We start from the raw sequence: 13898 nt of genomic DNA, 5'->3' as shown, positions 1-13898 counted from the left end.
TCAGGCCTCTGACCAGTAAAGTAAAGATATATTTTGTACTATTGGAGGCTTGCCCGCTGCTAAGTTGAGTCAAAATGAGAAAAGATGATAGGGGGCGGGCGGGGGGTGGGGTGGGAATGAAAATACTGCCCAGCCTCATGAACTTGCAAAATTGTAAGATAACTTCCAGGGATCCCTGGGTGACTCCCCAACCTGTTCTCTGTGTTCCTTCCTCCTCCTCCTCCTTCTCCTCCTCCTCCTCAAGAAAGAGAGTCTCTCGTGATGTCACCATCTCCATTAGACAAGGGAGCCAGGGGGAGGGAGGCACCACAAATGGCAAACGTTGGAATACCAGGGCTTCTGAGCTCCTTGGTTCCCATGGTAACAAAACAAAAGCACAACAAACCTATCTGTCCCAACAATAAAATGTGTTTTCATTAAAATCAATTTAAAATATTTTTCCAGCTCAAAATATTCAATGCATTTTTGCTCCTGGTTGGGGAAAAAAAATCCCTTACTTTCTGATATTGAAAAGGGGATCAAGTCTCAGGCTGAACAATGCAGAAAAGAGAGGAATTGGTGTATGTTGGGGGCTGGGAGGGAGGAGTTGGTGACTTCAGAGATGAGACAAAATAGATTCAAGTATGAACAAGACTGCTTTTTTTCCTCTCTCTCTTCTGCCTAGTTATGCTTTTCATTATATAAACACGTACTATAATATTATGGTGGGAAGCAGGTATTTGGCAACCATATATTATTTTAGTAAGTCTACATGAAGAGAGCCGTTTCCAGTTTTAGCAGCTGTAACGTGTTTAAACTTGGGCTGTAATGGGATCTGAAGATAACTCTCCCCCATGGGTTGTGTTGATCTTCGTGACTGGCTGAGTGCCACACAGAGGCCTCCACAGTATTACCCATGCCTCTTTGCACATGCCATGTCTGTGCATGCTCGCTAAACAGACCTGGGCCCTAAGATTCCATAAATCCACATTTGACTTTTTCTACAATGTGCTTGCTTTTGTTGGTGGTGTCTCAGATGTCTCCAAGTCTTAACTGAGAACCCCAGAACAGTGAGTGGTATGTATTTAAGTAGCTAATAGACAAATTGCATAATCAGAAACCAATTTTAAGATACTCAACAAATATTCCAAATCAAGATTCTTGGGGGCGGGGTGGAGTGGGGAGAAGAGGTTCGGGTATCTTAGCTTCAAAATAAAGGATTCCCAATATTTGAACAGATTGCTGTTTCTTCTAAGCCAAGTACATTTTCTTCATTGAGTCAACTTGTCGTATTTAAAACAAATTATGTTTGCTGTATTAAGGTTCACATTTTGAAGGCCGAGCCTTGTATTAATCCCACAGTGAGTCATTAATCATACCAAATGCATTAGAAAAACTTTAATCACTGGATTGTAATGCAACCCGTGCCTTTTAATTACATCAGCTCTTTCCTGGTTCAGATCAAGAGCTGCCTTGCAAAGGGAACAGATTAAAAACAGAGCTGTTTGATGTCTCTCTTTTTAGAGCAATTTTATGCACTTTGTTTTTAAAAGTTATGTAATTAAAATGTTCGGAATTTTTCAGTGCTCTGATTTTCCTTGCTGTGGTGGTTAGCTGGCTTCCTTCTGGCTAAGGCCCTTTCTAACTTGGCACCCCCCCCCCACAACCCCCCCCCCCAAAAAAAAACCAGACCTTCTCCTGGATGGAATTGCCTGTCCCATCAGGGCTACAGAATACATCTGTCTTGGCCAAACTGAGCATGCCTCCTCTTGACCTTTGACCTCCAGTGCTGGTCTTCAAGGTATAGCAGTGGAGAGGTGTCAAAGCCAGTATTATATATTGTATTTTTTCCCCATTGGTAAATATTTATTGAATGTGGGGTTGGGTTTCGTGAAAGCAATTCCTATCTACTGGGCCATGCATGGCAAGTCTACATGTTGAGGTAAATAAAAATGATAACTCTGACCAGAGATGCAAGCACATTCAAATTCCAGGTCTAACAGCTGCTGTGACCCTTAGGCTCATTGCTTAATCTTGGGAATGGTGGTGGTGGTGGTCATGCTGGTGGTGGTCGTTGTGGTGATGATGATGATGGTGATGACAATAATCCGAGAACATGTGGCATAGATTATATGGAATGATTTTTACCGTCTACCTAGCCTGTCTTAGAATAGAAGCTGGATGAGGTCAGAGGCTCAGAATATTTGGTTCATGGCTGTATTTCAGTATCTGGAGCAGTGCCTGGCACAGGGTGGATACTTGATAAGCATTTAACTTAACTGTAAGTGAACAGCAGCTGTCACTATTTTCCTGATGTCACCGGCAATCGGCCAAGTGCTAGCGGCCATTGTGACAATGTCAATCTTGGCTCCCTCCATTGGTGTTCTTGATGCATCAGCTCGCAGAACCAAAAGGACAGAAGTCTTCCAGAGAAGTATTTAGGAGACCAGATAAGCAAGTTTCACTAGTAGAGTAGATTACATCGAGTGAGTCTCTAGGGTGTATACATGACACAGGGATGTGGCCATTCAACAAGTTACTTATGGATGGCTTGGCTTTGCCTGGTTTCAGCAACCCATGGTCAGCCATCATTGAAAGACAATATTCATCTTATCTGTTGGAGAGTTATGTGTTAGTAACTTTTACTATTGTAGTAGGTTGTTCTAATTGTTCTATTTCATTAATTATAGCTACTAACCTCTTACTCTACTTAATTTATAAATTAAGCTTTATCAGATATTGAACCATAGGGAAAGACTAGGATATGGAGAGAGCTTGGTACTAACAACAGTCAGCATCTACAAGGAGCCTTAGAATGCATTGCTATAGATCGAGGATGGGGCTACTATGTAAGAGGAAACAAACTCCATACCAATGATGTCACTAAGCTCCATACCAATGACGTCACCAGAATTGGCCAACCGATGACACATCTCATCTGCCTTCCATTTAGGTTAATCCTGCCATACGAAAGATTTATTAAGGGAGAAGAAGATAAGCCTCTGCCGCCAATCAAACCTCGGAAACAGGAAAACAATACACAGGAAAATGAGAATAAAACAAAAGTCTCGGGAAACAAACGTATCAAACAGGAAATGGCCAAAAACAAGAAAGAAAAAGAGAACACCCCCAAACCCCAAGATACATCTGAGGTGAGTTGCTGCACCCCTTGGTGGTGCCAACCCTAGGGAACACACTTGGTGATTTCATAGCCAGGTTTTTAAGGTGTGACTTGGGGGAACTGGGGAGAGGGGAGGGAACAGGTGTCAGAGAGAACAAGGGTTAAAATCTCTGGGTTCCTCCTTGGGGTTTTTTCTCTAAAATTTTAAGGACATTCACTTCTCATTCAACAGCCTTGGATTGAGATCAATTTATCAACATCTTTGGTCTATATTGGTTATAGGGAGAGTACAAAGTGATTCCACAGAAACCGTTAATATCTCTCATTTTAATAGATAGTTTCTGGACCTTTGAAGTGAAGCTTCAACCCTCGTTTCTCAATAGAAAGCATGCCTAGTAGCATCCAGCCAACCAAGCAGGCTGATCTGGGCTCTGTTTCAACATGAATAATCAAAAATCCAGCTGCCCATTTGAAAAAAAAAAAAAAGACAAAACAAAACAGCAGTTACATTCAGAGACAGCATGTTCTAGGATTCAACCCCTGAGGGAATTTGGGTACCGATCTTCAGACTTACAATGAACATGTAAGAGAGAGTTTCATTAAATACCAGTTTAAGACACAGTCACATACACACAGAAAGAGACACAAACTCCCAGACGGTTCCTTCTTTAAAAGATGATATTAATACCTGGTTTTGCTGGAGACTAAACCTTGAACCTCAGGTTTTGCACATACTAGTGTAGTGTTCTACTGGTGAGCTGCAATCCTGCACAGTTGTTCACTTTTGGGTGAAAGACAGGGTCTCCATAAGTTGTTGAACCTGGCCTTGAACTCATCCTGCAGCACAGGCAGAACTTGAACTCACATCCTCCAGTCTCAGCCTGAGCCAGGCTGAATTTTACTAAGTTTCATGAATTTTAAGTTCTACATATTCTAAAAGGAATAAAATACAAGATGCTGCAGACTTGCAAACATTTGCAAATTTGCAACAACAACACAAATGGCCCAAAAGCAAGGAAATTCCATGTTAAGGCTCACATTCCATTCCTCTTGACTCTGGTGATTTATCACGGGGCTTTGGATTGCTGAGCTCTATTAGATACCAGATGCACAGCACAGCCAAGGCACCGGTGGATGCTTGGAGGACCGTGAGGCCGGCTGACTTTTGAACGGCTCCAACTGGGTGGGCAAACTGTAAAACTGAGTTTGTAAACTGCAGCAAGGATCCTTAGTCCACTCCCGGAGCCCCTTAGCTCAGGAGGTGACAATTTCCAAGAGCAGAGTGGGCAGCCTGGCTACAAAGAGTCCTTCGGATCTCCGAAAGCTGTGGCTCTCCCTGTTCTCAGCAAGGAAATTATTCCAGTGCCAGTGGTGCCCTTCCCTGGAGTGGGCTCTGGGCATCTGGAGCATCCAAGTCTGTCATGTGAAGTCTTGACATCTCCACCTCTTTGAAATCATATATACAGTAAGAACCAGGTCCAGCGACTCCACAGATCTCTATTACAAATTCAACATACCTGTGAGCCAGGTTTAGGAGTTGCATTTAATGCCATATTATAGGTTTTGATGTTTTCTACCTGACAACTGAAGGCAGTGGAGAAGAGGGAAGGAGTCTAGTCAAATCCACTCTCCTCGGGGATTACAAAGTACAGAGTGAGACCCAGGTAGTTCAGAAAGCACAATCTTTAGAGGAAAGAAATAAATGCTTTTTCTTTTATTGGCCTAACTTTCAAATCCCTCCCTAAACCAGGTTTATAGACAGATATGCAAGACTCCGTGATAGCTGAAGGCCAAGGTCAAAGAAACTTTGTTGAGTTGGGCAGTTTGCCTTTTACACTCTCCTATTTTTATGTCTCTTAATGTATAAGCTTAAGAATGGAATCTGAGCCGGGCGTGGTGGCACACGCCTTTAATCCCTGCACTGGGGAGGCAGAGGCAGGCGAATTTCTGAGTTCGAGGCCAGCCTAGTCTACAGAGTGAGTTCCAGGACAGCCAGGGATATACAGAGAAACCCTGTCTTGAAAAACCAAAAAAAAAAAAAAAAAAAAGAATGGAATCTGTGCTTAAAAAGGCAGTTACTATGCGAGAAGAGGGTCAGACTGTTGGGTATCACATATGCTTGGCAAGCAGGGTTATCTTCATGTACATTTGAGAAAAAAAATCCACAAAATGGGTATGAGTCCTTGAAAGTACTTTTTCCAAATATCCCCCAATCCAACATTTGAAAGTACTTTTTCCAAATATCCCCCAATCCAACATTTTAAAATCTTCCTCAAAGGTATGATTTACTCTGTAGTTTTGTCACAGCAGAAAAGGTACTAGTGATGTGACTGGGCCAAAGGAGGGGGGACCAACTCAATAATGTTTCGTGCCATTATTATTATGCAAAGGCTTGTCCATCAGCTGTCTCACAACACTTATAAAGTCAATGCTTTTATGACTCGATAGTAAATGGCTTAAATTATGTCCCAATCTACTACCAAAAAAAAAAAGTAGCCATTCCACTGACTGATTTATTTCAATAAGTAGAAAAGCTGTGTTGGAGGCAACAATTCTACCTGAATTATGTGAATTATTTCATTTGTGGCTTTGATAGCAATGAGTTTGGTGTGCCATAGAAGGACTTAGACTATCCTCTAACTCTGGATGCACGGATTTCCATCTGCTTATGTCTTTGGTATTTTAACAAGACCAACACCTTGTATTGTTCTACGAAACAACTAGTAATGTAACTATAGCTGGTTTCCAGTGGATCCCACTGAACTCCTTAGAAGGGGAGGTTATTAAGGAAACCAAGGAATAAACCTGTTTGTTACTGGCATGGGGTTGGTTCAATTTTTTGAGAGATGTTACCAAAAAAAAAAAAAAAACTTTCTAGGAAGCATCACAAAGTGCAAGTGCAACATGTAATTTAAAACCTATTTGGATAATTGACTGATTTGACAAGAAGACAACCTTAGAATTAAACTAAGTATCAGAACGGAACGATCTGCTATGTCAGGACGTCACTCTGCTGTTTTGATAGGTGTCTCATAAGGGGCTGAAGCGAACACGCTTATTTCCCTGAATGTCTCTGTAATTTAGATTTCTTTGTTTAGAGCCGTGATTGGGGAGTAATAAAACCTTACAGAAACTTGGTGAGTTGATTGACAAGCCTGGCTTCAAGGATAACTGCTGTGTGTGATACTCTGTTTCCTAATGAAGTGTGTCGGCGTGCATGGTTCTCTTCTAACTGTCTCCTACGATGTTTTTCCAGGTTTCATCAGAGCAAAGGAAGGAAGAAGAGACGTTAAACCACAAAAGCGCCCCCGAGCCTCTCCCTGCTCCTGAAGTAAAGGGGAAACCAGAAGGGCACAAGGATCTTGGAGCGAGGGCCCCAGTGTCCAGAGCAGACCCAGAAAAGGCCAATGAAACTGACCAAGGTTCCAACAGCGAGAAAGAGGCCGAGGAGATGGGAGATAAGGGCCTTGCCCCTCTGCTTCCAAGCCCTCCCTTGCCTCCTGAAAAAGATTCAGCTCCCACCCCTGGGGCTGGCAAACAGCCCCTTGCCTCTCCCAGCACCCAGATGGACTCAAAGCAAGAAGCCAAACCCTGCTGCTTTACAGAGAGCCCTGAGAAGGACCTCCAAGGAGCACCCTTCTCCAGCTTCTCTGCCACCAAGCCACCACTGACAAGCCAGAACGAGGCAGAGGAAGAGCAGCTTCCTGCCACGGCCAACTACATTGCCAACTGCACTGTGAAGGTGGACCAGCTGGGCAGTGACGACATCCACACTGCTCTCAAGCAGACCCCGAAGGTCCTTGTGGTCCAATCATTTGACATGTTCAAAGACAAAGACTTGACCGGCCCCATGAATGAGAACCACGGACTTAACTACACGCCCCTGCTTTACTCCCGGGGCAACCCTGGTATCATGTCCCCATTGGCTAAGAAAAAGCTTTTGTCTCAGGTGAGTGGGGCCAGCCTCTCCAGCAGCTATCCCTATGGCTCCCCGCCCCCTTTGATCAGCAAAAAGAAACTCATTGCCAGGGAAGACCTGTGCTCGGGTTTGTCCCAGGGCCACCACAGCCAAAGCTCTGACCACACGGCCGTCAGCCGGCCATCCGTAATCCAACATGTTCAGAGCTTCAAAAACAAGGCCTCCGAAGACAGAAAGAGCATCAACGACATCTTCAAGCACGACAAACTGAGCCGGTCCGATGCTCATCGATGTGGCTTCTCCAAGCACCAGCTCGGCTCCCTGGCAGACTCCTACATCCTCAAACAAGAGACACAGGAGGGCAAAGATAAACTGTTAGAGAAGAGAGCCGTCTCCCACGCCCATGTGCCCAGTTTCCTGGCCGACTTCTACTCATCCCCGCATCTCCATAGCCTCTACCGGCACACAGAGCACCATCTTCACAACGAACAGTCCTCCAAGTATGCCGCTAGGGACGCGTACCAGGAATCCGAAAACGGCGCCTTTCTTTCTCACAAGCACCCGGAGAAGATCCACGTCAATTATCTCGCATCTCTCCACCTGCAAGATAAGAAGGTGGCAGCGGCAGAAGCCTCTACCGATGATCAACCCACAGATCTGAGCCTTCCCAAGAACCCACATAAACTAACCAGCAAAGTCCTGGGCCTGGCCCACTCCACCTCGGGGTCCCAGGAGATCAAAGGCGCCTCCCAGTTCCAGGTCGTCAGCAACCAGAGTCGAGACTGTCATCCCAAAGCCTGCCGGGTATCGCCCATGACCATGTCGGGCCCTAAGAAATACCCTGAGTCACTTGCAAGGTCAGGAAAGCCTCACCAGGTGAGACTGGAGAACTTCAGGAAAATGGAAGGCATGGTCCATCCCATCCTGCACCGGAAGATGAGCCCGCAGAACATTGGAGCTGCGCGCCCCATAAAGCGCAGCCTGGAGGATTTAGATCTGGTGATCGCCGGGAAAAAGGCCAGGGCTGTGTCTCCCTTGGACCCAGCCAAGGAGGCTTCTGGGAAAGAAAAGGCCTCCGAACAGGAGAGCGAGGGCAACAAAGGCGCCTACGGTGGGCATTCTGGGGCTGCCTCAGAAGGGCACAAGCTCCCTCTCTCCACCCCTATCTTCCCGGGTTTGTATTCTGGGAGCCTGTGTAATTCAGGCCTCAACTCCAGGCTCCCGGCCGGGTACTCCCATTCTCTGCAGTACTTGAAGAACCAGACGGTGCTTTCTCCTCTCATGCAACCCCTGGCTTTCCACTCGCTCGTGATGCAGAGAGGAATTTTTACATCGCCGACAAATTCTCAGCAGCTGTACAGACACTTGGCCGCAGCCACCCCTGTAGGAAGTTCCTACGGGGACCTGTTGCACAACAGCATCTACCCATTAGCTGGTATCAACCCTCAGGCTGCCTTCCCATCTTCTCAGCTGTCATCCGTACACCCCAGCACAAAACTGTAAGCCTCGATTTGCCCAGCATCCCCAAATGGTGTGGTCCATTGCACCAACTCTTGGAGGGGCTGGCTTGCAAAGTTGGAAGTCAGTATTCCTTCTGATCTGGTTTCGCCCCAGCCATAGAGGTGTACATACCTACCTTTTCGGGGACAACCCTAGCCTGACTGACCAATTGTGACCTCTCCCTTCCAACACAGATGGCCTAGGGCCTGGGGGTCATTGTCTTTTCACGTTGGTCCTGTGAAGGTATCTGTGGTCTATCCTAGAAGAACGCAGAGGACCCCATCTGAGTTTGGATGGTAAGGAAGCAACTTGAGCATAAAGTTCTGGGGTGGGGGAGGCAGGCTTTTCAAAGGCAAGGGCAAGAAAGACTGGCACGGAATAGCCAGGGGATGCCCGTCTTTTTCATCAAACTCACCAAGTTCAATCAATGCAATGTATAGTAAAACTTAAAGAGACCTTTCATTCTGACACTATTAAACAATCCAGAGAAGGAAACACTGTTAAACTGTATATATTCGCTTCTTAAAGCTACCCGTATCACTGTTGGCTCACCTAATTTATATACAGGTAGTTGTGTTTCCCTCCCGGTTCCTTCTTGTTCCTGCCCTAGGGTTTTTTTTGTTTTGTTTTTGTTTTTTTTTGTTTTTTTTGGTTTGTGTATCTGTTTGTTTGTTTGTTTGTTTTTTAATTAAACAGCATCCCTTCTGTTTGTAGGTCTTTTGATTTGTTTTGTTCTGTTTGTAAGGCTGACTGATTCTTCTAGTTGTCAATGTGTATTCTATCAACCCCACCCCAGGCCCCGTCCCCGTCCCCACCACATCTTCTTTTGAGCAGCTTTGGGTGGTCAAGTTATTGTTTACAAATTGAAGCAACTGATTTTAGTGGAACAGACTGTAAAGAACCCCCCCCCCCCCCGGAGAACACAAGCTAGCTTAAAGCCTGTGCCTTTGTGGGTCTGCGCCTGGAGGATGCTGCCCCTCTTAAGTGGGATGGCTATCTGAAAGAGTTTAGATACTGCTTCCCCCGGCCAAATGCTTTGCTTTGAAGTATTGGATTATGTGAAAATGTTAAGCATTGCACTCACCTTATCTAGGCTGTGAACCCGTCCTACATACCAGAGAATTCAGAAAACAAAAAACTTGTTGGTGAAAAGCCACTGAGTGGACCCCACTTCATGGGCTGAGGAGAGGTTTCAGGAATTTCAAAACTTAGGACAAGAGCCAGGGTAACTCATGCCAGTGCTGGAACAGCACCTTTCAAATGGTCTGCAGAAAGGGGACTTGGGAAAGGGTAGTGTGTAACTCCCAAGGTCTGACCACTGGGCTACCCAGCCAGGCCTTGGCCCATCAAGGGACAGAGTGATTGCCATCATCAGATGGCTTCTTGGGTTTCCTAGTAAGATTCTCCCAAGGAGACATCTTTGAGGAATAATTGGATGACCTGTTTGTGAAAGAAAGCCATCTTCTTGGGTGTCTAGGGCCTGGGTTTGATGAGTATTTGTCCCCGTAAAGTGGTTTGTATCAAGTTTTTCACCACGTGGCCATGCTATCTGCTTTGGAGGTCTTTTGACTGGCACTCTTTGCCAACGATTCCATTTGCTCCCAAAGCACAAAATTTGCTCCGTGTAGCACGTGCATCCTTAGAATGGATTCTCGTTCCCATCCGCACCCAACCCTGATGAAAGCTTCTTTGATGAAGTCCGCAGCCCTCTGCCCTCTTCTCCACTAACGCCAGTAGACTATAGGACCATAGTTAACTCTCTCTCTCTTTTTTTTACCTCTGACATATTTAAGTCTATGAAACTTGATGACGGTTTTCAACATCTCTGAATAGGTAACTGAACTACAAAAATAATCAAAACCAGTGACCGTGAATCTACGGCTCTTAACGCAAAGCCATGCATGCCATTCGTTCTTATTGAAATGTCCTCATGATATGAAGCCAAATAGTCCATGTAGTAACATGCTATCCAAAGGTGGAAACAAAAGAATGTAGCGACCCAGTGTTAAGAGTTCCATTCGCTTCAATTAATTATTTACCTTCCTGTGGAATAATATATATAAATATATATTATATATTTAATAGGACCATAGATAGATTAGTATAACTTAGCTCATAAATGTGCACATGCAGAATATTCTGCTGTTGTTGCACAAGAAAAAGGGTGTGTGTGTTGGGGGTGGGTCTCAATTCCAGCCAGCATGATACTGGCCAGGACACAGTATGAAAAAGTGACGCTAGATTGAATAGCCACAGAATCAGAAGAGGAGAAAAGGAACCAGGGATTCTGTAGCAGACATGGGCTGGATCCATACACGGTCCCTGTGAGTTCATTTCTCAATGCAAAACGGCGATGTCTGTCCCCACACAAAAAAACCCACCACCACCACAAGCTCACCCATTTGTAAGATGGGGCGACTGATTTCCTCAGTGCGGTGATTTGTGATGTGTTCGCCAAGTAGGAATTCAATCACGCCATTTTCAAACAATGTCAACATATCCAGCTATTTTTTTTTTCTCATCTCTTCTGAGAGGAGACTCACTATTTCTGTTGTAGGGAGCTCGGACCCTCCGTGAAACATCAGGACCAATGCAAAGACCTGGGGGCCGGGGAGGGGGGGTTACTCTCCCAGTAGAAGTAGTGTGTTATTTGTTTTCAAACTCCAAACGGAGATCTTGGAGATCTTTCAAAAAGACCATTGAATTTCTCATTGGCTGAGAAGGACATTTTTTAAAAGTCTTAAATCTGGCTTTGTTTGCATTGTTTGAGTTCAAGGGGCCTTATTATTGAATGGCATTGCACAAGCCTTTCTTTTTTGCAAGCAAACCATTGTTATTAGTTGTTCTGTAAAGGAAATTGTGGAATCCAATTGGCACTGGAGTCCTAAATCCATTTACCAAGTGTGGCTTCCGAGAAATGTTGTAATTCAAAATGTATCAAGCCCGTGAATTTGTTGGGGATTTGGAGATTCTAAATAATATTTAAAAAGATGTCATCTCTAGGCAACTTCGGGGGTCTCACTTTTGGAAATTCAACTTAAAAATAAAGTAGAAAGTAAAAATAAAAATACCACAACAGCCCAACCAAGTGTTAAGCTTAAAGTATTTTTTTCTTAGTAACTGATTCAAACATGTAGCGTTTGCCACAGGTCAGACTGGTTCATTTCCTAGCTAGAAGCTCCCGGCTTTACTTGTTCAACAGGACATCGACAGAAGGGTTTGTCTCAGTGTTGAGCTCACACAGCTTTGCCCTCTGGTGCATGACTCCTTGGGTCCTGTATTTCACTGTGTCGGTGTGTCTGATGGAAGTTTCAAGGTGGTCCCACGAAATATATTTTATGTAGTGTGCCTTCAAAGAGAACCATTTATCTCTCTTCTCGTGTTGTCCCACTAAGTCACATTTGGTGGTGGCCAGCCAAGTCCCGTGTGGTCTAGTCTGACTTATTATCCCGGGCTGAGAAAGGAACGGGAATGGTTTTGCCCCAGTGAGACCCACACCGCTGGAGCAGGGACTTTGAGCATCTCCGCTCCGGTGTTGACTGTTGATGTATTTGATATTCTGCTTATCTCCCAATGGCGGAAAGAACTCTGAAAAAAAAATAGCAGCGTAATCTCTTGGCTGTTTATACTTTTTTAAACTTCCCTGTGTTGTAAATATTGTACACTCTGAGTAACCCCAGCTATGTAACCTTGATGCTCTGTAAGGTGATATTTGTATATAGCAACCTGGCCCAGTGATGTTATATAATTTCCCAATGGAGAGGTTATTGAGTAGCCTTGGCCTCTAGTTTTAAACACTACCAGAAGAATGCTGAGCCAACTATAAACACTCAATTTTTGTATGTTTTCCAAATTGTACTTATTACCGCTTTTGATACTGTATTCTGTCTGTGCCAATGGTTTCCCAATCACATAGCAGGCAAGAGATATTTTGTACTTTTTGATCCACTGTAATATTTAATAAAAAATGTTACTATCTGTTTCCTTTGGGAGTGTCTGTCTCTTATTCCTGGGGAGCTTTGTGGCCAGAGCAAAGGACTTCCAGTCTCTGCTTTCCAAATTGGAGATGGTAATGTTGATAATGAGCGTAGCTTATTGGGGACCTACTAGAAGCTTCCTTCGCCTATGAATGGTTATGGCTGATTTACTAATGAGAAAATTATAGTTTAGAAAGGTTTTCACTTGCCAAAGAGTGTCTGACTAACAAATGATAGAGTCAAGATTTGAACTTGGCTAGGGAGGGTGGAGGAGGGACAGGAGGAGGAGGGCAGGCAGGATGCTAAATGTCTCCCATTTCCTAAGCTGCCAGGTCACATAAAGTTACTGTTTGTTGAGTTAGTCAACAAATGTACCTAGATACCTCCATTGCCAGGGCTTTGCTGTTTGGAACTGGGAACACAATGGAAATGGAAAGAGGCTCCCAGTGGAGCCTAAAAGTCTCACTGGAAAGAAGTCATTTACCCTTATAAGGTTAACAGCCCAAGGTGACCTCGTTCTGGGGGAGGAGTCTGATGACTAATGTGATACCTAAGAGGAAGTCACCACTGAACGGATAAGCGTGAGTTAGCTAGAGTGGACTGGGAGAGGGTAATTTAAGCATCAGAGAGCACATATTTAAAGGCCCCGAAGCAGGAATGAGTTGAATTTACAGTAATTGAACAGGGTCTGAGGGTGATAGCTTACAGGGCATGATTAACAGACAACAATGAATGAATGTGGTTAGGTGAGGTTAAAGTATGGTGGAGACCATCTAAGTAGGCCAGATTGAGCCTCTGGTCATTGTCCTGACCAAAAGAAGAGGTTTAAGCAGGGAGACCACCGAGTTAGGTTGTCCACACTGACATCATTCACAAAGAGCTGCCGAGTGGAGACAGGCAGAGTGCAGCCTAACATAGAAGTGGCAGACGTTTTGGGTGGTAGACTGGATGGCCACATCCCTGAGGGACTTGGAAGAAAGAGCACAGGGGTTGAAAATGCAGGAACTTGACGTCGGTATCAATAGCGTCCATTGGGTAGAGATGATAAAGATGTTGGGTCTTTCCCCGAAAGCCTGTGGGCTCGCCCCTGGCCCAACTCAACTTGCCAGCAGTCGAAATGAGGCATCCGTGACGCAGACCGACGGATTCCTTTCCTGAGGAGTCTCGGAGATAAGGCAGGAAGGGCAGGAATGGGGTCAGGGGAGGATTCCGGTGACAGTTGAGGCTTGAGGCCATATCACATCATCGGGATAGGCTTTGAGTAGACCGGAGAAATCAATTTGGAGGCAAGCATGCATGCCACTACAACAATGGACGTGTGGGACAGGGGCTTGGGGGGAGCATCCATTTAGATAAAAAGATAATCCAGGACCCCTTTTCTCATTAGAATAGACTCTCCAAT

At 44.9% G+C, this 13898-nt stretch overlaps 1 protein-coding gene across 7 annotated transcripts in view; it reads left to right on the top strand.

Moving 5' to 3' along the window:
* Arid5b (AT rich interactive domain 5B (MRF1-like)) overlaps nt 1-12503 on the top strand; it is a 186833-nt gene extending 174330 nt beyond the window's left edge. For 6 of the 7 annotated variants that reach the window (XM_030245281.1, XM_030245282.1, XM_006514130.3 and 3 more), the window contains 2 exons: nt 2933-3131; nt 6357-12503. In XM_030245281.1, coding sequence (XP_030101141.1) covers nt 2933-3131; nt 6357-8522 — 2365 coding nt within the window. In that variant the 3' untranslated portion in view covers nt 8523-12503. The remainder of the gene's footprint in view (nt 1-2932; nt 3132-6356) is intronic. The other variant, NM_023598.2, reaches the window with a different exon arrangement.
* The last annotated feature ends 1395 nt before the right edge of the window (nt 12504-13898 follow it).

This window comes from Mus musculus, chromosome 10, assembly GCF_000001635.26.
Source record: "Mus musculus strain C57BL/6J chromosome 10, GRCm38.p6 C57BL/6J".
Taxonomy (NCBI): Eukaryota; Metazoa; Chordata; class Mammalia; order Rodentia; family Muridae; genus Mus; species Mus musculus.
This window is presented reverse-complemented; position numbering and strand designations above follow the sequence as displayed.